Here is a 26512-nt window from a genome sequence, read left to right on the forward strand (position 1 = left end):
CATTTGAATATTTAAATTGTGGTCCCGTCACCCAGCGGTGGGGGTCCACCACGGAGCCTTGCCGCAGCTGGGAGAATTGGGCTGGGCCCTCACAGTGTCAAGGTCCATGGCGGGCCTCATCCAGAGCCATCTTCGGGCCTCCCCCCCACCACCAGCCACAGAACCCAATGCCTGGGGGAGAACAAAATCCAGCCCTACATTTCCTACTGGAAACTGGGTGATTAAGTGCTTCAAGTGCACTATCTTTCTTTTTCTGGAATGTGAATCCAGACTGAGGGGATGAAATTTCATTCTCTTGCACAAGGTGGTGAAGTGATGTGAGCTTTGACAATCTCAGCTCAATTTCCAATGGGCACAAGGAAAGTGATGATCCCCAAGAGATGCACAGAACCAAAACTAAGCTATTCAATATCATGCTCAGCCTGGGAAATGCACAGGAAACAAACATTCTAGAGGCCAACCATGGTGAGATTTTGAAAAAATATATTGATTGATGTAAATAAGTTTTGATTTTTTTTTAATGTATGCTTAAGCACAAACCAGATCCTTGTGCTGGAACATTTATTTTACTGCCTGATACAGCATTATCTTGAGTATCTCAAAGTAAATATACTTTGGGGCCAGACAAATAGGTTAAGCATCTATGCTGAGACTACCATGCTGTCTGGTTTCAAACAAGGCTAATTTCCCAGGATTTCCCAGATTCAGCTCCAATTACATATTCATGGCGAGCTTCGGTCCATATCAAAATTAAGTAATTTAAGGGCTGCTAGGAAAATTAAAGAGATGCAACCCCAAATGAGGTAAGGATCTTGTAATGTGAGCTCTAGTCGAAGATGTCGCTTGGGGACAGCCTTACTACATTCGTCACTGTAGACCTGAAGTTGCAGCCTGTCAGCAATGCCAGTGGACCAGCACCCTGTATCCCTCTGACCATGTGCAAGCCAAGCACAGTTGCGCACATCTCAGAGAATGCAGTTACTGAGCTGAACAGCTGAGCTGAGCCACAGAGCACAGTGAGGGTGAACAGGAAATGATGTCAGATGAGAAGCGAGGACCTGCTGGCCACCATCAAGGAGCTCCTGTACTTGGGCAAATGTTGCAGTGTGGTGATATTGCGTAACCGTGCCACGTTTCTTCTAATAGGAAAGGCTCATGATGCTGACCGATGCATCAGCCAACTGTTTCATTGATCTGTCGGCAGCAATTAGGCTGATACTGATTTAAAAAAATAAATGATAGACTGGAAGTAATGGAGCCAAAAATGTGTGTTTAGGTAAAACTGCTTACTGTCGACAATGCCAACTCTATGGTGCTATTCACTGTAGGTTTTCTGCAGTAGATGGCAATGGCTCAGCAATTGGCTCTCTGCTGACTTGAAGGTTGTTCAGCCAGTCCCCTAGTGTCATTGACAGGTCCATGGGCCAGGGCCAGAATCTGCTGATATGGCTGTTAGTGTAGTAGAGGATGCAGTCAATCCAGCTGGGTAGGACTAGTGGACATCCAATTTTGCTTACCCAAGTCAGTCAGGAAATGTGCCAGTTTCTCAAAAGAACCAGCTAACCAGGAGTCAATCACGCTCACTGTTGCGCTCTGAAATATTTTGTGATGGATGAGCCTCAACACTTTCACTGTGGTAATTGGACATCAGAGCCAAGAGACAGACTGATGTATTAGCATGTTGTGTAATTAATTTTGACCTGTCAAGCACTGCATGTCACAAGGATTGAAGCAGAGGTGTGAGGCTCAGCATTCATTCGCTAAGTGGTTTTGACTCTGAACTGAAGAGGAGGTGTACAGCAATGCAGTTAGGGGCCTTTTGATGACCTGCAACCAACTGGTGAACCTCAGTTTCAACCAAAATGTCAGTTAAAATTGACTTGAGACAGATTTTCCTTCAATTTGCAAATAATGCGATGTATGAAGTGAAGAAAGTTTGGAATAACAGCAGTGGTAGTGCAGTGCACTGCAGTTAAACATGAAGATAAACGAAGAGGTTATGTAAATCTATAAAAAACACACGACTGCGTGGCCATCACCTGAGAAATGGTAGAAGACAAAGTAAGTCTGGAATTAGCAGCCATTAAACACTTGGGCAATATATAACAGTTGACAGAGCAGTCAGAGGTTAAAAAAGCATTTTTACTGTGCATTTGAGGCACTGATAATTCTGCCCAGCCGGGAGAAACAGCTTTTTGTAAAGAAGACTAGACCACTTGTCCTTGAATGGGTTGTCTAATGAGAATTTTTGAGAATAGAGAATAATGGAATTAGGAATTAATAAATTTGTTATTCTCGTTCCACAGTTACAGACCGTAGTTAAGGTGGTTTGGGCTAAGCATCAAAGGCCAGGCACTGTAAGTAAGCCTCCCATGCAGTAAGCGAAGGATGCTCTAGAGAAAGGAATGCTTGGAATCAAGGAAGAACATGGAGAGGAAAGCAGCTGTTGGCTAATTGCAATCATGATTAAAGCAAACGAAATGGCATCACTCAAAAATCAGTATTTTTATTACCTCCAGGTCATTGTATAGAAAACTGCTATGCTCAGACAGTAAATGTGCAAGATGTATTACAGAATGGTCAATTGAAAATTTCAAAACTGAGATGATAAGAGTTTTTGGTAGGTAAGGGTATTAAGGGTTACGGAACCAAGATGGGTAGATGGAGCTAAAATACAGATCAGTCATGATCAAACTGATCAGTGAAACAAACTTGAGGGGCTGAATAGCCTACTGATGTTCCTATGTTCCTGAGAATGTTGCACATCACCAATTCATTTGCCAAGTCATAATGACACAAGTGTCAGAGAACAAATCAAACACAAAATGTTGAAAGACAGAAAACAGTCAATTTTATCTTTAAATTAAAAAAATCCTGACCTCCTGGCTCCTGTTCTCAGGGTGCAAATGACAGAGGTCATATTCCCCTCATGTGAATATAATTTACATGCATTTGCCCTCATTGCAGGCACCAGCCAGTCCAGGGAAGCCACAGAATGCAGTACAGGCTGACCAATCCCCCAACAAAAGTCCTTGGTTGCCTCAGTGGTTCCCTTTAATAGGGGACTGTGAAACTTCAGGGCTCCAGCCCACACTCCAGTCTAGACTTGCAGGCGGGCCTCACATGCACCAGTCAGTGGCCAGTGTGCCTCTTCTCAGCTGGCTGGGGTTGGGGAAACTCCTGGCCTGGCAGTCCCCCTTCCCCTGGTCATATCCCATCTGATATGGTTGACTTTCCTTAGGACAGGAGGTGGTTCAGTCCTAAACTGTTGAAACTGGTAAAGAAGTCCAGGCCTTCCTCCTCACTGCCATTGGACTTAAGGCAGAAGCACACCAGAAAGCCTGTGAAAATCTGAGGCCATAACTTTAATTAGGCAATAATGAAGAAGAATACCTACCCTGACCAATATTTAGCCCTTAACCAACATCGTGAAAAATATGATTATGTAGTCATTTCGCATTGACGATTGTGGAATATTCTTGTGTGAAAGTTGGCTGCTGCATTTCCCTAGTGACTACACTGCAAAAAGTACTTCACTCACTGTAAAGCACTTTGGGATATCCCAATCTCATGAAAAGCGCTACATAACTGCAAGTCTTTCATTTTCTTAATGACATAGCTGTAAGGATTTATGATACCAAGGTACTTTACTGATATGCTAATCACAAAATAGGTAAAGACGTGAAAGGTTCTTGACTCATCTTAATTCATCTATCCAAAAACAATTTAATGTCCCCCCCGCCCAACCACCTACCCACCCAGCCCCCCATCACAGCATCTGTTCCCATAAATGAATCTCCAATAAATTAAAATACACAACTTTGAAAGGATGTCAACACAGTAAAATGCAGTTTATAATGATGGAAAATACATTTTTGTGCTAGGAACCTCCGAAAAAGCAATGAAAATGTCATGGCCAATATTCATTGTCAGAAAATACACAAGGCTTTTAACAGTGCTGCATCAGGCTAATCAGACTTGGAAAATTTCAAGTCATCTAACCCTGCCTTACCACATTCATTGAGAACAATGACTCTATAACAATTCACTAACAGTTAATAATCCAAAATGCTCATAAAAACAAAATGGGACACCAGCTGAAAGTGGAATGAGTAAATGCATTAAAAGTTTAAATTAGACTACTTCAAGTTCCAGTCCTGAGGTTTAAGACTTAGCAATATTTAAGCACTCTCTACAGGCAAAGAACACATTTTCAGTCAAGGACACTATTAATACCTGTCATAAATCCTCTGGAGCTGCTGAAAACTATACAGAATATGGGTCATGTGATCATTGGCAGCTACCACTTCAGCTGGAGGGTTGTATCTATTGATTGCCAGAACCTGGGGGAGGAAAAGTAATGTAAATATATTTTTTTATGAACTATATTATTAGGCCTCCAAAAGAGTTAGCTTTTGGTAAACCATTAGTACAATTCTACCCCTGTATGAACAAGGCTGTTCAGCCCAGATATTATGTAAAAAACTTCAAGAAAGCAGAATAAAAATATGCTGCTCGAGAACCAGGCCTAGATGTTCGAAAGGCCTGCTGGTGATAAGGAACTTAAGCTGCTGCTTGAGAACATCCCAAAATTGCAGGCAGGATTTCCCAATATGCATTGGTGAAGGGTGAAGTATGATTTTCTGCCAGTGTGTATAGAGAAAGTTACCACCTTAACGAAAAGTATTTGCTATGTGCTTAAAGTTGACTAAACTCTCCCCTTTGGCTTCTACCACTAAGAAGGACACTGTCATGGGAACAGCAACACCTCCAAGTTCCTTTCCAAGTCACACACCAGCCTTGGACATATATCACCACCGTTCCTCCATCATCACTGGGTCAAAATCCTGGATTCTCCACCTCATTGTCAGTGCACTATATCCACACATACTGCAGTGGTTCAAAGAAAAGGCCCACCACCACCTTCTCAGGGCAACTAGGGATGAACAGTAAATGCAGCCTTGCCAGCATCACTCACATCCCCTGGACAAATTAAAAAAACACGTCGACACGCATTACATCCAATGAATATTGGGGTGGCACAGTGGCGCAGTGGTTAGCACCGCAGCCTCACAGCTCCAGGGACCCGGGTTCGATTCTGGGTACTGCCTGTGCGGAGTTTGCAAGTTCTCCCTGTGTCTGCGTGGGTTTCCTCCGGGTGCTCCGGTTTCCTCCCACATGCCAAAGACTTGCAGGTTGATAGGTTAATTGGCCATTATAAATTGCCCCTAGTATAGGTAGGTGGTAGGGAAATATATAGGGACAGGTGGGGATGTGGTAGGAATATGGGCTTAGTGTAGGATTAGTATAAATGGGTGGTTGATGGTCGGCACAGACTCGGTGGGCCGAAGGGCCTGTTTCAGTGCTGTATCTCTAAACTAAACTAAACAATATCATAGTATTCCTCATATCATGATCTGTAGAAAATTGCAATGGGATAGAATTTAACCCAGAGCTGTTTGCTGACAGGAACTCTCTCCAGAAAGTTGATTTCCCATCCGACAGAGGTAGCAGGAGGCAATGACGATTTTAGCAGCTCCAATTCTTTCCTGGAACTGGATTTCTCTAGAGAGCTGGCATGGACTTGATGGGCTGAATGGCCTCCTTCTGTGCATAATGACTTTATGGGCTGGATTTTCTCTGTGGGGACAGGAAACAGAAATCAGGTCCCGCACCTGTCCCCGGGAGGAAACAGTCACTAACCTGGGATTTTCACGGGGTACCTCCCTTAATTGGCATAGAGACACGTTCTCCATCCAACTAAGGTTGATGGGTGGGCTATCAAAGCTGGAGGGTCAGAGGCCTTCCAGCTTGAGAAGAGCAACAGGCTGTAATGGATGGTAAGAAACAGAGAGGGCACTTCAACATGGAGGCACCCTTTCTCATACATTTTTAAATCTTTAAGTGAAAAATAGATACAGCAGCCAGGCCACCCCTGTTGGGGGGGGGGGGGGGGGGGGGGAGGGGATCCCTCTATAGGGCGACCTGTGCTGCAGCAGTACCGAAATGTCTTCCCTAATCAGGACTGCCACTCCACCTCCCTTTGTTACTTCTCTACATTTTCTGAACATTTTATATCCTTGTATATTAAGTGCCCAGTCCTTGCCATTTTTAAGCCACGTTTATGTTATTGCCACAACATCATACGACCATTCTGCTATTTGTGCTTGTAACTCACCAACATTATTCACCACACTTTGTGTGTTTACAAACATGCATTGTAATCCTGTCTTTGCATTCCTTATAGTCCTTCTCAATCCACTCCCATCTAATATGGAACTACTCCCTTCTCTAGTATTGTCTAACAGTCTCACTCTGACCCCACTTAAAACTTTGCTATTTACTATTCTAGTGCTATCTATCTCTTCCAATTCTCTGTGAGCCTTGGTGTTTCTCTCTTGTATTATTTCCTGGTTGCCACACCCAGCCAAGTTAGTTTAAACCCTCCCCAATAGCATCAGCAAATCGCTCCGCAGGGAAAGGAGCCCCAGCCTGTTCAGACTTTCCAGATAGTTTTATCCTCTCAGTTCTGATATCAACCTTGTGAAGCTTTTTTGCCTGCATATCCTTTTCATAATGTGGAGAACAGAACTGTGCATGGTACTGCAAGTACGATCTAACCAAGGTTTTACAGGTTAACACACCCTCCCTTCTTTTCAATTCTGTCCATCTAGAGTGCTTGATTTGCTTTTTTAAAATGATGTTATTAACTTGCATTGCTACTTTTAGTGATTTGTGTACCTGTACCTATCCCTTTGCTCCTCTACCCCACTCAGGCACTTAGTATAGTTATGAGTACTTTCTTTTTGTTGGTAAATTATGAGGATTTGTGTTTTAAAACTGAAATAAGATTCCATAGATGCTGGAAGTTGTGTTTTTTTAAAAAAAGAGGTCACCTGAAGGTCCGTTGGACTTAACTTGTAAACAACAGCTACTGGAAGGCACCAGTTTACAGATAAATGCCCAGTAGGGGGCTTTTTGACTTGGGGAAGATGTTTACAGAGAAGTAACAGGTAAAGATTTATCGGGGTCAGGAGGCTTGACTCCTGAGATGTTTTTGGTTTCGCTTTGGACTGGCAGTTGAGGTATGGACAGTGTTCCGAAAAGAATTCAAAGAATCAACCTGCCAAGGACAAACCCCAATTCAGCCTGTTCCAGCTCTTTGAAAAGCCTGCCTGTTTTTCCATCTCTTTGAGAAGCTCTGAGAAACAAGTGTAAGAAACTGCCTGAAACTCATGTTTCTGCATTTTTCCTGAAAAGCCTGCCCAAACTGATCTTCAACATCGCTTGAATAAAACTGTTCTAGGAAGATCCCAGTGACAGCTGTCAATGCGTATTTGGGACGCCAAACCAAAAACAAAGGACATCTTTCCATATTTTCTGTTTTTTCTTCAAGAATTAGCAAGTATTTGGCCAAAGTATTCTTTTTTGTCTTTTTTTTTTGGGAATAGAGTTCTGTAGTGTAAATCTCTATTTTTTCAGTTAACCGGTGTATGTGTGTATGTATGAAAATGTGTGTGTGCGGCTAAGGTAGAAAGGGAACTTTTATATTTCAATATATGCGTTAATGCTTTGCTTTGTTACTGTTTAAGACTTGTTTTATAATAAACTGATAATTTTGTTGTTTATTAAAGAAACCTGGTTGGTACATTTTATTCTGGGATAAAAATAGAGTTTATGATTGACCATATCAGTAATTGGAAAAAAATGTAAATATATGTTGTGACCTGTGGAGAAGGGGAACTAGAAAATCAGTGCACTTCTCCTGCCTCGGTCGTAACAGTATGCATGCAGTTTATGGCTTCCTTACTTTTCCTACCAAAATGCACCACCTCACATATTTTTATATTGAATGTTGTCATGATCGTAAAGTTACTAATTTGGGACATTGTATATATTCTTGAAATTGTAGGTGATAGTAAAATTTTTGCACACGAGAGAATGGTGCTTTATGCAAACTAAACGACCACTGAATTATCTCTGGAACTAAGCAATTAATTTGATATAACATTTGAATTTATTTTACTTTGCTCGTGACGTGTCTTGTAACAGCATTTTGCAAGGAACTGTGGAGTTGTAGGTGCCCTGCATTGTCACTTTAAGGTTGAATCTTGCAGAGTGAAGTCGTATAAAAATTTCAATTAAACTTTGCCAGCAAACAATTTTATCTGTTGTGCCTATAGGATATCCAATAAAGTGGTGCAGTAGTTAGCACCGCAGCCTCACAGCTCCAGGGACCTGGGTTCAATTCTGGATACTGCCTGTGCGGAGTTTGCAAGTTCTCCCTGTGTCTGCGTGGGTTTTCGCCGGGTGCTCCGGTTTCCTCCCACCGCCAAAGACTTGCAGGTGATAGGTAAATTGGCCATTATAAATTGCCCCTAGTGTAGGTAGGTGTTAGGGAAAATGGGATTGCTGTAGGGTTAGTATAAATGGGTGGTTGTTGGTCGGCACAGACTTGGTGGGCCGAAGGGCCTGTTTCAGTGCTGTATCTCTTAATAAAAAAAAAATAAAATAAAATAAACTACAACTTTGCTCAGGTCAAGTAAATGGCACATAGCCAACAGTCTGAAGAAGGATATCCTACCATAAGTTAGCTGGAGCCACAAACCACCACTGTAAACTGAACAGATATTGCTTTGAAAATCTGCAATTGAAACACTGTGTAGGGACGGCATTTGTAAACTCTCAAACCCCACTGCCATCAGAAAAGCTCAATTGAAATGCTCCAATCACCCAAAATTAGATATGTAGTATAGCGCAACACAGAAACAATAAGATGCAGTAATTTGGCAATAATGACCACTGCTATATATGCAGGGCATATGGTATCCCAGTCTTCAGTAGTATGTGGAAGCATTTCCAGAGCATTTTGATTCACTATCTAAAGTCTCCCTCAACTGCTGACTACTTGGTTTTAATAAAACTGTCTAATTTTCCAGAAATTTGAACTGGATAGTTCTATGAGGAAGATGTGAAGCAGCGAGTCTAAATGGCCTGGAAGAATTTCAAACAGTACAGGAGACAGGAATAAGCCAGAAATCTAATTAATCACATGCAATCCCTGCTCCACTAAATTTTTTTTGACGTACACAGATATATGATTCATTGGATTTACAGTGCTGCTGTCTTCAGTTCTGTGTGGAAATTCTTCCAGGATACTTTAATTTTTTGGCTCTAACCCTTCCAATAAAACTGCTTTACTCAGTTGCTGTTGAGTTATAGCATCCAAGAACTTACACAACATTGAAGACAGGAAGAAGGCAATGAGCCAACTAAATTAAATTAAATTCAGTACTTAGTGTAACAAACTGTATTACGTTTACGAAGGGCCGCACACAGATTGAGGATAAACAGACTTAATTGAGAATACCCTCATGCAATGCTGAAAATGTGTTAAGATGCCCAATCACCTCCTATAGAATGCCAATAGTTCTTTGCTACCATTTGGCCTGAGATAATAATTTTTGAAAACCACAAACCACAATAATATTTGTGGCTTATGTTTGCTGACAAGCGGTTTAAAAAATGTTTACTCTGAACCTTTCCTAGGGTTTAGAGTGCTCATACATTATTCTTCAAAACCTGCCATCAAACTAAGACTTTCCTAGCAAAAGTAAACTGTGATTACAGAAAGAATATGAAAACGAAGAAAAGCTGCAGTATATTTGGATATGTACAGCAGTTACAGCATTTTGTATGAGTACACTGAGGTTGTGTAACAAAAGTAATTTTTAAACAACTGTTTTATTACAGAATCATAAAGGTGCATTACAGGATGTGGACATAAGAGTTCCCAATTTACTTGGCCTGATTAGTAAATTCCAAAAGAATTTTTTTTTTTTTAAATTTACCTTATCAGTTGCTTTCACTTTTTTATAATCCAGTTCAGTCAGTTTCTGCACCATGAAAAGGATCCAGAATAAATAATCTGGGTGTTCCTATTAGGAAAAAAAAACAAATAATCAAGAAAAACTGACTTAGTACAAGGATTGAGTTTTAAATAGTTTCATAGAAATTACTATATTGGACGGGACACAAAAGCATGAGATCTTTTTGTGGTTCAATTTCTTTTTCATAACTTTTGAATACTTTTTGGAAATTGGATTAATAATTTCCATGAAATATATTTCCCAAGAGACTCAATTTTCTCACTTTGCACTGGAGGACCTTTTTTTTTTTAAACTATGGAGATGCAAGATAGTTGAGGACACTAACAAGGTTGAAAGAATAGAAAGACAAGAGAAATCAAGGAGGTAGAAGTAGCATTGGTTTGAATGTTCTGCAGAGCATTGGAGAAAAGTAGTTTTAGGAAGTTAAGGAGTTCCATAGTTTTGTGATTCTGAGAAGACCGAAATCAGAGATTGTACAATGAGTCTCAATTTCAACACAGTGAAGATGCAACAAGAGGAACAGCTTGAAAGACTTTGTATTTGGAATTAAGGATGAAGTGCTATTCAGGAGAGAAAGTCACATAGACCTGGAGGGCCCTATACCAAGTCTGTTACTGATTTCAGACAGGATGACATTATATGGAGTTATAATTGGCCTCAGCATCACTGGATCATGGGAGAAGGGTGACAAAGAGGGGTTTTCCAAGAAAATAACTGTCCAGAAACTCCTGATTGCTGCCTATTAATCCTTGTTGGAAGTGAATGTGTTATGGATGTTGGGAAGAAAATAGAAACATATTTAGTTGGGATGCGTTTAGGGTACAATAGCTTGCTGGCACTCACACCTGAGGATCATTCATTAAAAGGCCAGCTGGGCATGTTTACAACAGTTGCTTAGTTTCAAGCGGAGGTGGAATGGGGCAGGCGGGGGGTGATAGCATATACTTTGCACAGTTAATAGTTAAAATATATCTGCAACACACATCAGAACCAAAATTATACAAATGTAGATGATTAATAAAATTCACAGTAAGTCTGTAATGCAGATGAGCATTTAAAAACAGTTAAACATATGCCATGAACAGACAAAAATTAAATATGTATCGTAACTCCGCATCACACCATTTCAAATAAATAAATATATTCATGTTATAAATGAGAACATTTCTTATTTAATTAAAATATATGAGCGGAACCAAATGTTGCAGAAAACCAGTTAATAAAATTTTAATAAAGCATTCATAAGCAGAATCTAAATTCCTCTTTCGGATCACTTTTCTTGAAGGAGTATTTAAAACCTAGATTCCAGGTCCATTTCTTTTCTGCAGCTTTGTGAAGACCTCGTCCTGAATGTTGAAGAGTTGGCTGAGGACACTGACCTTTGGGAGATTGTTTTGCTCCCTCGGCAAAGGCATGACTTGAAGAAAAACTCAAACAAATTCAATGGAGAACAAAGAAGAATTTGTGCTGACTGAGCTGAAGCAGTAATGGCAAGGCCTAGACTCAGCTTCCCCCGAAATTATTGAACTTCACCATGGAGCCCTGCACTTACATTGACAAGATTGAAAATAGAAGCTTCTGACTGGTAATGACAATGGAAGTGCTGAAGTCTAATTAACCTTGAAGATGGTTAATGATTCCACTGGCATTTCAGTAATACTTGATGCTTTTCAGCAGAATCAAAACTCAGGTCTTGACTGTAGTTTCACAATGTATTCAAGGCCAAAGCACCAATGTTCTTCCAAACTATAGTTATTACAAAATTATAATGACCAACAGAACACCATAGATTTTAATTTGATCTTGCTGCTGGGTCTTTTACTTGTATAGCAATAGCAGTCTAGAAATAGCTGCTGTGATATCATACAAACTTTTAACACCTATTTATAACATAAAAAATTATAGATAATGGAATTTATACTTCATGGCGGCAGACGAAAACAATGGTGGTATGCCTACGGGGGTTGCACGTTGCAGAGTCGCCGCGATATTAAGTGCGACAGCTCATTTAAATAGCCAGGGTGGACTGCCCATCCTGATGACATGGAGATAGCTGGCAGTCCATCCCTGGCAATGGTGTCAGCTGCCTTTGTGCAGGCACTGACGCCATTTTTGAAAGGCTTCGAGCCCTATCAGTAAATTTAAATATTTAAAATAGTGATTTTTAAAAATTAAATAAATTTATCCTGTCCCTCTCCCACCAAACCCCCCCCATAATAACCATAGAATTAATTACTCGCCCTCTCACCCCCCCCTCCACTCAAAACACTTAACTTGTGCACCTGACCATCCCCCTCAAAGTGCATTAATTCTACATTTTGCCCCTTCTAATCATCTCCTACACCAATAATATGACTGTGACCACACCGCCCCCGCACTGAGAAACGTACCTGCTCCCTCCTCCCCACCAGTGTTCCACCTTGACCCCTGAATGGGGATCCGAAGGCACGGGAGTGCTGGCCACTGGCACCAATATCGCACTGGGACAGACGGTGGGAGTGAGAAGGTAATTTATTCCTTTATTTAAATTAATTCACATATTTAAATTTGGCTCCCATTGCTGAGCGGCCAGTGGGGGTGGCGGGTGGTGCAATTGCAGGCCTCAGCTGGAGGCAATTTCTGGCCTCCCCCACCACGACTCCTGAAGTCGGGGTGGTGGTGGGGGGTGTCTGTAAAACTCGCCTCAATATGTTTTTGAAACAGACAGCCGTGATATTGGATAGGCACAATTTAGTTCAGTACTTTTATATTTTGCAAAATACAATCCTTTAAATGATATGACAGACTTCCATATCTAATCATCAACTGACAATGAAAGGAGCAACACTCCATGAATGAGCTTTTTTCTAAACATTTTATTTTATTTAGAGATACAGCACTGAAACAGGCCCTTTGGCCCACCGAGTCTGTGCCGACCATCAACCATCCATTTATACTAATCCTACATTAATCCCATACTGCTACCACATCCCCACCTTCCCTCAATTCCCCTACCACCTACCTATACTAGTGGCAATTTATAATGGCCAATTTACCTATCAACCTGCAAGTCTTTGGCTCTGGGAGGAAACTGGAGCACCCGGCGAAAACCCACGCAGTCACAGGGAGAACTTGCAAACTCCGCACAGGCAGTACCCAGAATCGAACCCGGATCGCTGGAACTGTGAGGCTGTGGTGCTAACCACTGCGCTGCATCTTTATTAATAAAATGTACAATTTGTTGCAATGATAATATAAAGATATCTGTCTCCAATGATACCCGACTCCAATTATATGAGTATATCTATGTGCTGAATTTTAGCCAGTGTTCCATCCACGTGGCTAAGTAAATTAGTCTGTTGAATTGCACCCCTTCCCCAACCACCAACTTCCCCGCTCATTTACCAATACCTGTATTGGGTTTTGCAGTAGATTCAGGACTCGTAGAAGATCAAGGTTTTGCATGTGCTTAATTTCATTCAGGGCTCTGATCTGACAATAAGATAAAAGTCAACATAATGAACAAAGACTTCTTTTTAAGCAGCTTTTAGATCTTTACATGGCACTGAATGTCTTAACAGACTATCAATACTTTCCTGCTACAGGTCAGTGGCTTTAAGCAATGAAAATGTAACATTAATATTATTAGTTGCAATTTGGCAGAAATATGGTCTCATCTGTTAAAGCCACCTAGGGGAATCTAGGGGAAGGGGGGGAAACCAATTGTCAACAGTACACCAAGTCTCTGCAGCAAATTATGATATTGCAATATTGAATGTGACTTCCAAAAAATATTAACACATTTCCCAGATCATATATTTAAAGGATAATAGAAAAAATATATTTTACATGACTTTAAAGACTTGAATGATGGAGTCATTGAATATATAGGTTCACAAGATTGGTTCCTGGGATGAGAGGGTTGTCCTATGATGAGAGGCTGTATAAATTGGGCCTAAATGCTCTGGAGTTTAGAAGAACGGGAGGTGATCTTACTGAAATGTACAAGATCCTGAAGGGACTTGACCGGAGAGTTCAGAGGTTATTTCCCCTGGCTGGGGATTCCAGAACACAGGGATCCAATCTCAAGATAAGGGGTCAGTTATCATTTAGGACTGAGATGAGGAGGAATTTCTTCACTCAGAGGGTTGTGAATCATTAGAGTTTTCGACCCCAGAGGGTTGTGGATATTCCATCATTGAGCATATTTAAAATCAAGATCAACAGATTTTTGATCTCTCAGGGAATCAAGGAATATGGGGAGCAGGCAGGAAAGTGGAGGTAAGGCAGAAGATCAGCCATGATCATATTGAATAGTGGAGCAGGCTCGAGGGGCCATATAGTCTACTCCTCTTCCTCCTATTTCTTATATTCTAATGCTTGGGAATTGGGTCTGATTCAACCCAGACTACAGGATGAAAGCTTCTCCTCTTTGATGATTACAAGGTCCCACCTGAAATTTGCGTGGGTGGAAAACTGCTTTTCGTACCAAGCATAGGGCCAGAGTACAAAACAATCTACCGTTTGGCAATAAAAACAGAAAATGCTATAAATGCTCAGCAGGTCTAGCAGCATCTTTGGAAAGAGAAAGACTTAATAATTCAGCTCAATAAACTTTCATCAGACTGGGAAAAGTTAGCTATGTAACAGGTTTTGAGCAAGTGAAAGGGGTGGGTGGGAAAAAGAACTAAAGGATAGAGTGTGAGGCAGGAGTGATTAAACGACAAAAGATTTCAAGGTGCAAGGCCAAAGAGAGTGGTAATTGAACACGTAAAGAAACAAAGATGTATCTAGAGCAGGTGTGAATGGCAGAATTATGAACAGCTGCTGTCCAAACAAAAAAAAAGAGAAAAACCAAAACCAGCGAAGAAAAAGGAAACAAAATGGAGGCAGAAATTACAATTTTAAATTCTTGAACTCAGTGGCGAGTCTGGAAGGCTGTAAAGTGCCTAATCAAAAGATGTAGTGTTGTTACTTGAGCTTGTGATGAGCTTCATTGGAACACTGAAGGAGGTTGAGGACAGAGAGTTCAGGGTGGCAGCAAGGTGGAGAATTAAAATGACTGGCGACCAGAAACTTGGGGTCACACTAACCTATTAAATCGCTAACTTTTCAAGGTTCTGACAAAAAGGTCAACAATCTGAAACGTTAACTCTGTTTCTCCCTCCACAGATGCTACCAGACCCACTAAGCATTTCCTACATTTTGTTTTTATTTCAGATTTCCAACATCTGCAATACTTTGCTTTTGTATTTGTCATCATTTGCCAATCTCATTCATTGAAAAACACCAATGGCAGGATGGAAAATGGAAATATCACACTGCTGCAGAGGATGGTGCTGAATGGATGTTGGAGCTATGGAATATTGATTGTGCAAAGCGGAAGGAGCTTTGCACTGCATCTGCTTCATCCTACACCAGACTTGAAAATGCTCGTTGTTGACATTGAATGACAAATGAGGAAAACTGTGTTTCAGTCCCCGAGACCAACATCGTTTGCTTTGAAGAGCAGAAAATTCAGCCAAAGGAACCCCATCCTATGCACATAATGCTGTTAACTCAGTCACAATGTCAATTTTTCAACACATGCGTGTTCTGTAGGCTCCAACATGGTAAGGTGCACAAATCCATGTAAATACAAATTAATTCACAAACCAGGTTGGAGTGGAATTCAGTAAACCTTTCATTCCTATTCTGCATGGGTTCTTACCTGATTCTTCTCCAGATTGATATTTTCCAACAGGCAATGGCCCTCCAACCCATTCAAAGTTTCAATTTTATTGTTTGACAAATCAAGCTTGTGCAGGCGTTTCATTTTTGCCAGTCCACTCACATTTGTGATCTGGTTACCTCGCTGTGAATAAATTATAAACATAGGAGAGGAAAATATTTGACATCTTGAGGTAACTTGTTCTTGATTTTCTATTCCCCATGAAATTAGCATTGCTTTCATACAAAATAGTTTTGCATCTTTCATGAGACATAATTGCATTGTTGCATTCAGCATTTTATCGATATTTATGTCATAAATGGTAATATTTTAAATGGAGCAGAGGAGTAGTAGGGCTTGGGTGTGTGCATACACACATCATTAAAAAGAATAAGATAGACATTAAAAAGGCAAATGGGATCTTTAGTTTGCTATCTACAGGCATTGAATACAAAAGCAAGAAGGTAATGTTGTACTTTGCCAAGACCTTACACAGTTGGAATATTGTTTTCGGGTGTCCATTATAGGAAGGATATAAAAACAATGGAGAAGGTGCACCATAGGTTCGCTGGGATATTGCCAGAAATGAGGGGTTACAGTTATGAAGAGTGATTTGAAAAGTCAGGAATAAAAACCAAAAATGCTGCAAATAATCGGCAGGTCTGGCAGCATCTGTGGAGAGAGAAACAGGGTTAACGTTTCAGGTCAATGACCTTTCATCAGAACTGGGAAACATTAGAAATGTAATAGGTTTTATATCACATATATTTTCTGCTAGGCTGAGGGAGCTAAGAAAGGTCACTGTCCTGCTTGTTCCACTCCTTTTCAATAGTTCTCTTTTTCAAGCAGCTATCTAATTCCTTAAGAACTACTTCTTCTGGACTTAGCCTCAGCCATGGCACAGAGTTTCACATTCCAACTGTAAAGATAGTTTCTTTCATTCTTAAGTGCGCTTATTTTAAATTTGAGCTTCATCATTACGATCTCACTAACTAATCGAAAGAGTCTATCACTACTTCCAGATGCCCCACAGATGCTGCCAGACCTATTGAGTATTTCCAGCACTTTTTGTTTTTATTTCAGATTTTCAGATTTCTGTGATACTTGGCTTTTGAGAAATCAAGGCTTTTTTCACTGGAGCAGAGAAGGTTAAGAAATAACCTGAGAGACATCCTCAAGGTTCTGATGGGCTATAAATGAAGTAAGTAGTGATAGATTCTTTCGATTAGTTAGTGAGATCGTAATGAAGCTCAAATTTAAAATAAGCGCACTTAAGAATGAAAGAAACTATCTTTGCAGTTGGAATGTGAAACTCTGTGCCATGGCTGAGGCTAAGTCCAGAAGAAGTAGTTCTTAAGAAATTAGATAGCTGCTTGAAAAAGAGAACTATTGAAAAGGAGTGGAACAAGCAGGACAGTGGGGTTAGATCAGGTTGCTCATGTGCAGAAAACATCAGCATGGAACTGATGGATCGAAGCACCAGTTTCTGTGCTGTGAAAAACAATGGTTCTGTGAACAAGAAGAAATGTCACAAAAGGTCTGTGAACAAGCCAATCAGCACAGCATTGCCAATGACTCTAAAAGGTGAAAAGCACAAGAAGACCCATTGCTGCTGTGTTATCCAGTTCCACTACAACGAACTATGTAAATTACAATACCTATAAAACTAGTTAGTATAAAAAGGACACATACTTGGCACATATTCAGGATGAATACTTACCTGTCACAATATCAACCTCAAGCATCCAGACTACTTTGAGTCTTCCATAAAGAACATTTACACTTTCCTTCACTACAGTGAACAGATGGCATTATGCGCCAGCTTTCTGGAGGCTGTTGAACATGATGGCATGCTGTAATTTCCAATTAAAAGCTTAATAAAGACTTGAATATAAAAAAGGTTTTTACAGCACTTGAAATTTGCCAAAGGGCTCTGTGGGTCTGGACAATCTTTGACTGACACCTGAGCTCCCAACACATTGGGTATATTATCAATCGGCAAACCATCTGAAAGTGATTTTTGTAATCGTATCTTTGTATTTTTTAAGTTTTTAAAAATAAATATTCTTCAAGGAATCAATAATTTATTAAAGCTTTATGCAAACTTATTCTCTTCCAGTTACATTTATCTAACAATATACTACTATTTTGTATACATGTTCTCATGCATATATGTAATGTGAAGGTGTGAAGGTGAGAAGGCAGGGCACAGGACCTAGTTCTAGGCTGCCACCAATGCTACATCTATTAGAAGCTGCAAAAAGATCAGAATTGGCTCATTCTCCAGTTCTCTTATTCTGCTCACTGTCTCTCCTGACAGCCCAGTTTAATTGAAAGATTGTCATGGACTGAGGGATGCAGAAACAGCTGTGTCTGTGATAGCTTAGACAATCTCAATATGTGGAAGAATCTGCACTCATCCATAGATTCTTGACAATGCACCTGAAAATATCATCTGAAACAGTTTAGGACAATTATTGGTTCTCTTTTCTCTCTTTAGTTTTTCCCCATACCACATACAATTCACCCAACTGAAAGAGAGATGGTGGGCTATGCCCACCGGCCTGGAAAAATGGAAGTAAAGGTAATAGTTACTATCATGGGGGAAACATCTAGGCTCTAAACACTACAACAAAGCAGAATCTGTGGATCTGATCTCCAAGTCATACCACTTATTGGCACTGTCGATCACATCCATGTTAAAAACAGTATGGGAAGTCAGGTCCGAAAATGTTGCCCCAGATTGCGCAGATCTGACTTCACAGAAATGTCATGAACCATCAGTAAAAGTTAAAGCTTGCTCCCCATTTCTTTAGACAAGACATATTTGTCATTGATGGAAATAAAGGAATGGATGACTGTGCTTGATGAAAATAATGGCCATTAAAGCAGACAGTATAAATTGGTTCAAGGGACAAATACGTGTTGCTGGAAATAAAATTAAGGAATTCAGGGATATGGTGAGGATGACCTATGGAAGAGATATTGGCTTGCTAGGCTAGTCTTGTCCTCTTCCTAAAGGTTCTTATTTTCTCAAATTTCTAATTTTATTAATAACACTTAATGCCTTCAGTGTGTAGCCTGAGGCTTCTCCCAGCCAATATTTAAAACATCAGAAATGTCGGGAGCAGTGGGCAATGCTTAAAGCTTGCTCCTCATTCATGTAGACAAAGTGAAAGATACAAGAAACAAGGCTAAATAAAGTCATGACTTACAAGGCGAAGGAACTTAATTGGCAGGTTGTCCAAGCCACTGATTTCCAAAAGCTTATTTTCCGCTAGGCTGAGGTAGCTAAGACTTCTGCTGTTCTGCAAGCCTTCAATTGCCTGGATTTGATTGTCTGTGAACCAGCAATTAGACGTAAAGAAGAATACACTAGAAATAATGAACAATTTAAATCCTAAGTAAAGTTTGCAGTCCGAGTAAATCCTGCCAATCGAATTAATGTTATGTCATGACTTACGTTGCAGATCAGTCGAACAGCAGGCTTTGGACTGTAGCGTTCAGCTACTGTGATTGGGATTTCTTTCCACTAGGGAAAGGGGGAAATTTCCTCCATTTATCCCCTTCCCGCACTTATTAACCACAATCCACTGAAGTTTTCATTTTCGGAAAGGTGGGATGGTCTGGTGGACTAAGGACTTTATGGATGCTGTGAATATCATATTTTAGTATACACCCATGTGTTCACATGGTAACTGTATTATTTCCCAATGCCCCGAACCAACCCTGCTAACACTGGACTGGTCTGAAGAAAAGTTGCCAATCTGAAAGGTTAAGTCTATTTCTCTGTTCACAGTTCCTGCCTTACCTTCTGAGTGTTTCCAGGGTTTTCTGTTTTCATTTGCTTTTGCAATATTGGCTAATTGCCCTTTTTCCTCCTGCATCTTCTGATTCAAGCATTTCATTTTCTATCACCATTCCTGCCTTCATTTATTCTTTCATGGGATGCAAGCATCGCTGGCAAGGCCAGCATTTATTGCCCATCAGTAATTGCCCTTGAGAATGTGGTGGTGAGCCACCTTTTTGAACCACTGCAGTCCATCTGGGGTAGGTACACCCACAAAGCTGTTAGGGAGTTCCAGGTTTTTAATCCAGCCACAGTGAAGAAACAGCGATATAGTTCCAAGTCAGGATGGTGTGTGGCTTAGAGAGAACTTGTAGGTGGCGGTGTTTCCATGCATCTGCTGCCCTTGTCCTTCTAGGTGGTAGAGGTTGCAGGTTTGGAAGAAGACTTGGTGAGTTGCTGCAGTGCATCTTTTGTATGGCACACACTGCTGTCACGGCGCACAGGTGGTGCAGGAAGTGAATGTTTAAGGTGGTGGATGGGGTGCTGATCAAGCAGGCTGCTTTGTCCTGGATGGTGTCAAGCTACTGGAGAGTAGCTCATCCAAGCAAGTGGAGAGTATTCTCCTTCAAAATTCCAATTTTCCAATAGGCCTCCAAGCCCACCTCCCTAAAATGGCTTCCCTATTTTCCTATGTCTCTGTACTGAGCAGCTCTTCGACCTCTGTGACTTAAACCTACTCCTAAATGCTCCCAATCCCTCTTCCCCGATTTCTATGTCCTCCTGTATTCAGTCAGCCTCATCCTCATATCAACTCCCCACCCAAACCATGGAGATCTCTTTGATCTCCCCGTCACTCAGACTTATAACTGGAACCATAAGACTAAATAATAGTAATTTAAAAAATAAACCACTTCAAAAAAAACAAACTGTTCTTAATATTTCTCCCAAGTGTGGTAACAGGTAAAGGATACTGTCCAAATTCAGCTTAAAGAGAAACTGATAGTCTGATAGATCCTTCATTTCAGATATCTGGTTGTAGGAAAAATCTACATCCTGTAATGTAAAATAAACAGTGACTTTTTCTTGAACATAACGGGGGAGGGTTCTGTCTATCTCCTGAGACAACTTTAGTTCAAAATATTTCAGCCACTTTCAAGAACCAACATGTAACCGTGGCTTGACAATGTTAAAATCATATATTTAATGAGCATGGAGTACAAGTAATTAGATAGCTACAATATATTCCAATGATGAACACTGAAGAAATGTGAATGGAAAATTTTCAATAAAATGTAAACATAAATGAACAAAGAGTTAACAAATGTGTCTTCAAAATAAGAAAATGCAAACTACTTCAGAGAACACAACGGCAACCTTCTTGAAAGAAATATAATTGAATAACAATTAGGACCTTATGGTTGCACAGGAGTATGGAGTGGAAGATTGCTATTTAATTAAGAAGTACCTGACCTTGCAGTCTTGTCCTTTGAAATAGGTAACCTGTTCTCGGTTCTGTTTTACTGTACACCCACACCTCCAACACTACTCTTTTTATATGAAAAGGTTACCAAATTCTAATCCATAATCAAATTCCGATGTTCTATTGTTCTTGGTTTACAATATGATTGTTGCTGTATTTATATAGGATTGGGAGTTGGATTATAACTTTACTCCTTCAAAGTCTCTTCTGCTGTCACTGGCCTGTAACATCAATTTTTAACGTTCAATATGCAAAGCATATTCAAAGTTTGATATGCAGCTATTCCTGCCAATCCTGCTGTGCATTCAGGAAATCACAGACATTCTGCCAACAATTTCCAAATATGTAGAGCTGGTGCTTGAGGCTCCTTGCTGGTCGTGTAAACACAGAAAACTGATCCAAATGTAAGCTTAATCAAACAAATATATAAAAGTACGTTAAGTCTTTTTTTAAAGTTTAAATAAAAGCAATACACTTTGATAAACTGGATAATACCGAATCAATCGGTTTTTAAAAAAATCTAGTCCAGTCACATCTCCTTTGCTTGTATATTATTTATCTTGCCTCAATCCTTGCATAAGATCCTACCCAAACTGGATGCTCAGTGAGCCCTTAATTTGGTTATGAGCCACTCAATGGCTTACCTTAATATTTTTGGGTAGTTTTAAGTCAGCAAGTGAGTTCAACGCATTATGGGAGGCATCCAGCTGCAACAGGTAGGGCATACGACTTATACAGCGTAAATCTATAAAACCATAAAAGTAATGTTGAGCTGCAGCTCAGAAAACAAGCAACTTGATTAATGCAGTTCACAATTAACTGCAATGGAACTCTCTTAAAATATGTTATTAGGAGAGATTTTGTTTCATTATAGTGTTGCTGGTTTACTTCAAGCTGTCTTCAAAACAAAAGCAGATCCTGTCAAAGTGCATACTGAGCCATGGTTTTATTGTAGAACTGACAGTTCAAAGCACAGCAATTGGTTTCAGAATGTCCAGTAGCACTCTTGGTAACTTGTTCTCATGTATGAACAACAGATCATGGAAAGGAAAGCATTTTATCAAATTCAATTTTAAACATTTTTTCAATAAAATATAGACATTTTTGACAAGTAATGGGACAAAGGGAAAACTGAAATTGAATGGGGAAGGAGCAAACAATCTAGCTTTACTTATTTTCTACTTGATTGATTGTACCATGATTATTTTGAAATCACTGCTTGTAACTAACATTCTTTCTAGAACATTTATTTATTTTTTAATTATTTAGAGATACAGCACTGAAACAGGCCCTTCGGCCCACCAAGTCTGTGCCAACCATCAACCGCCCATTTATACTAATCCTACATTAATCCCATATTCCTACCACATCCCCACAATTCCCCTACCACCTACCTATACTAGGTATATACTATAACTAGGGGCAATTTATAATGGCCAATTTACCTATCAACCTGCAAGTCTTTGGCTGTGGGCAGAAACCGGAGCACCCGGTGAAAACCCACGCGGTCACAGGGAGAACGTGCACAGGCAGTACCCAGAATCGAACCCGGGTCGCTGGAGCTGTGAGGCTGCGGTGCTAACCACTGCGCCACCCATTTGTAAACATAAGCCTTGCAATTATTTTCTGCGATATTAAACTTGATATTTCCTGCATTTTACTATTACCTTTTATTAATAGACGTCAAACCAATTCATTTTTCACTATCATTTACAATTATTTATTTATTTACCAATGCTTATTAGAGAAATGTGCCTTTTTCACTCCGTGTTATTTATGTAATTTTAGTTTAATGCATATGGTATTACTACGAGGAAGACTAATACTGGAGGCTGGTATATTAAACAAATACACAAGTAGGTGAAACAGACTTCCAATTCCATTCTGTAAATAAGGTACACAAGGCATTAGAGCACTCCAACTGAACAGAGATATGGTCCTCCCAAACACAGGGAACAGATAAAAAAAGGTGGCTAAATCACATTAAGCTGGACACATAGGTTTCCATTGCAGGAAGCTAAGCTTGCTGAGCATGGCATGTGCATGTTTACTCCTATATACATTTTACATAAACGAATGGCTTATGGCAACTTTTAGATTCCATTTCACAAAAGTTCAGTGAGAGTTGCTGTTCTTCAAAAAAAGAGTTAGGGCGCTGACCTCAACTGCCAGGTTTCCTCATTTCATTAACTAGCTTCTGATGGTACTAGTCTTCAACTGGGGCAATTTCCTCTGTACGCTATATGTAACGAGAAAGGAAATCTTCCCCCTTTTCTCCTTACTTTTCAGAGCCTTAAAGGCCGATGGAGACTGACCCCTAATGATGAATATAAAAGGTTTGGGGGTGGGGTAAGAAGAAGGGTGTCACACAGTGGTTGTTAATGGCAATAAAAAAACCTGCAAAGTAAAAGCAGCTCTGAACAAGTCACATACAATGTTAGCCTTTGAGAATTGAAGGATAGGGCGGATTACTGCACTAGGAGAACAGCAACATCATCTGAAAACTAAGCTTCAGTTTCTGCATGTATGCTGATGACACCCAGTTCTACATCACCATTTCTCTCAACTCCTTCATTATCTCTAAATTGTCAGACTGCTTGTCCAAAATTCATTACTAAATAAGCAGAAATTTCCTCCAACTAAATACTGGGAAGACTGAAACCATTGTCTTTGGTACCGCCACAAGCTCCATTGCCTAGCTACCGATTCCATTACTCTCCCTGGCAACCTTCTGAGGCTGAACCAAAGTATTCGCAACCTTGGTTTTGTTATGCTGACGGAAAGTACAGCGATGGAAATACAAAAATAAACCAGAGTTATATTAAAAGAAACAATTTTAAAAGACTGGGTACACTTGCCTTCAACTTGTCACATGACACATACCTCTTCCTGCACTGAAATACACATTCATGTCTGCTAGAACTGAAATTCATTCACATTGTCTACATTGAAATTAAACAGCTCACCACACAGGATGCTAGCTATCCACAAAGTGAGCTAAAACAAAGGCACTGGCAGACACTCTGTCTCCAGCCACAATCACTACAATGAGATATGAACATCCCTCATCTTATTAAAATGGGCTGAAATCAGAAGCTATTGTATAGCCCCTCAGGAACTGAAAGCCTAAAGTTACATGAGCGAAACTAATACTTTATGAATTTATCTTCAAAGGTAAACTTTTGAGAACAAAGGGAGTCATCAGAATAGTTTGTCTGAGACCTCCAGCCAGAGAACATCAAAAGCCACCTTGAATTCCAGCACAAGGTTGAGAGAGAGATCAATTCCAGCTAAGATAGTTGAATCCTGCTGAGACGAGTTGGCAACCAACTGCAGCAGAGAAATAAGAGAGTGACTTTTCAACAACTCCTCCACCTGTGAAAATTGATCTAAGAAATACCAGCACCGTCTTTGAATTGAAGTGCTGACTGCTAGGAGACTTCAGCAACCCAGCAAGGACAAGACAGCCAGCAAACAGGCCTGCAACTTTAAAAACTTACCTTCCAAGAAGATCCCACAGTTTTTCCTCAAAACCGCAGACTTTTACAAGTTGAACTCTTAATGCCTCTTACCCTTTACCTTCTATTTATATTTTCTTGAATGTGCATGAGTGTGTGAATGTGTTTGTTGGTGGTGTTGTGAACATTTCGGATGATTATTGTTCAATAAATATTTAATCTTCTGTTTTAAACGCAAGAGAAAATCTGTTGGTTTGTTTATTTGGCCAACAAAACACAGGGGCTGAAACCAGAGTTAAACAAAAACACTATCTGTGGTCAGTTAGGGGGTGACCAGTGGAAACCAGCCACGCCATTTCCCACCTGTTCATAACTGTTTCATATTTGACCCCAAGATGACCATAAAGCTGCACCATCACCAAGACTGTGTATTTCCACCTCTAACATTGCCAACTCTGCCCCAGCCCATCTGCTGCTGGAATCCTCATTCCTGCCTTTGTTACCTCTAAACTTGACTATTCCAACACTCTCCTAGCTGGCCTCTCACCTTCCACTGTCATAAACTCAAGGGCATCCAAAACTCTGCTCTCCGTATCCTAACTCGAACCAAGTCCCATTCACTCATCACCTTATGCTCGTTAACCACATTGCTTCCCAGTTAAGCAACGCTTCAGTTTAATAAGCGCCATCCTTGTTTTAAAATCCCTCCATGGCCTCGGCCCTCCTTAACCTCTTCCACCTGTACAATCCTCTGAAATATCTTCATTCCTCCAACTTTGACATCTTGCGCATCCCAAATTTCAATCACTCCGCCATCAGTGGCTGCGCCTTCAGCTTCCGAGGCCTTAAGCTCTGGAATTCCCTCCCTAAAACTCTCCACCTCTCTTTCCTCCAGTAAGACACTCCTTAAAACCTACCTAAATGACCAAGCTTTTGGTCATCTGCCCTAATATCTCGTTATGTGCCTCAGTGTCAAATTTTGTTTGACAACGCTCCTGTTAAGCGCCTTGGGATATTTTTACTACATTAAAGGCATTATATAAATGCATGTTGTTGTTCTCATCTTCAAATAAGGATCTTTACTGCTCATCTAGCCACAATCAGTACAATAAGGTGTGAACATCCCTCATCGTATTAAAATGGGCATAAATCAAAAGCTATTGTATAGCCCCTCAGTAACCGAAAGCCTAACGTCACATGGGCAAAACTAACACTTTATGAAATTACTTTTAAAAGTAACCTTTTGAGAACAAAGGGAGTTATCAGAACAGTCTGTCAGTCCAGCCAGAGAACATCAAATGCCATCTTTAATTCCAGCACAAGGTTGAGAGACAGAGAGAGATCAATTCTAGCTAAGACAGTTGAATCCTGCTGAGACGAGTTGGAAACCAACTGCAGCAGAGAAATAAGAGACTGCCCTTTCAACAATTCCTCCACCTGTGAAAATTTAACTAAGAAATACCAGCACCATCTTTGAATTGGGACTTAAATGTAATGTTTCATTGAAATGACAGTATCTCTAACAACATGGTATTCTCTGAAGTTGAGACTGCATTATTGACCTCACTATGTCCCTGCAATTTGCTTTTAATCCCTGTTGTAAAAATCCCTTCCCATGCACTGTTCTAAATATTTATACCTGTTATATTGTTGTTAGGAAGTTCCAACTTCTGTAGGTGAGTGTAATCATAAAGAATAGAAATGTCACATAGTTTGTAATTCTGTAAAAAAGAAAAGAGGATTTATTTGCAGAGAAACCCTGGATAAGGTTAAGTACAAATACATTGATAAACTATACAAGAGTTTGGTTTGAAACTTAATCTTCATAAACTGATCCCAACACTAGGCTGCTTATGCTCTAGACTTTTTATTTTTGGGTTGCTTGGGATACCTCCACCACTTAGACTATGAGATCACTCACACACATGCACTAATCCACAATGCAACACTGACTAAATCAGTTGTTATGTCATCTTAGGAAGAAGCATAAAGAGGTACAGAGCACCAACTGGCTTTCACTGAGAGCTCGTTCCCCTTCTGTTTTTGTAGACCTGTGATCAACCAGCACCCTTACTCATTTTGCTAGTAAATCACTTTCAAAAAGTCACTAGTCAAGGATTTGAAGTCACATGCAATACATCGCACTAATGGGAAGCACTGTGGAAAATACATTAATATCATTCATGCATGATACAAACTGCTTCC

At 40.2% G+C, this 26512-nt stretch overlaps 1 protein-coding gene across 1 annotated transcript in view; it reads right to left on the reverse strand.

Moving 5' to 3' along the window:
* The window catches only part of lrguk (leucine-rich repeats and guanylate kinase domain containing), a 152717-nt gene that overhangs the window by 122887 nt on the left and 3318 nt on the right, over positions 1 to 26512 (reverse strand). The window contains exons 3-10 of the mRNA XM_068059449.1: positions 25947 to 26028; positions 21494 to 21594; positions 20341 to 20422; positions 18795 to 18919; positions 15580 to 15723; positions 13281 to 13361; positions 9852 to 9938; positions 4237 to 4343 (exon numbers count right to left, since the gene is read on the reverse strand). Coding sequence (XP_067915550.1) covers positions 4237 to 4343; positions 9852 to 9938; positions 13281 to 13361; positions 15580 to 15723; positions 18795 to 18919; positions 20341 to 20422; positions 21494 to 21594; positions 25947 to 26028 — 809 coding nt within the window. The remainder of the gene's footprint in view (positions 1 to 4236; positions 4344 to 9851; positions 9939 to 13280; positions 13362 to 15579; positions 15724 to 18794; positions 18920 to 20340; positions 20423 to 21493; positions 21595 to 25946; positions 26029 to 26512) is intronic.

The sequence above is a fragment of the Heterodontus francisci genome, chromosome 27 (assembly GCF_036365525.1).
Source record: "Heterodontus francisci isolate sHetFra1 chromosome 27, sHetFra1.hap1, whole genome shotgun sequence".
NCBI lineage: Eukaryota > Metazoa > Chordata > Chondrichthyes > Heterodontiformes > Heterodontidae > Heterodontus > Heterodontus francisci.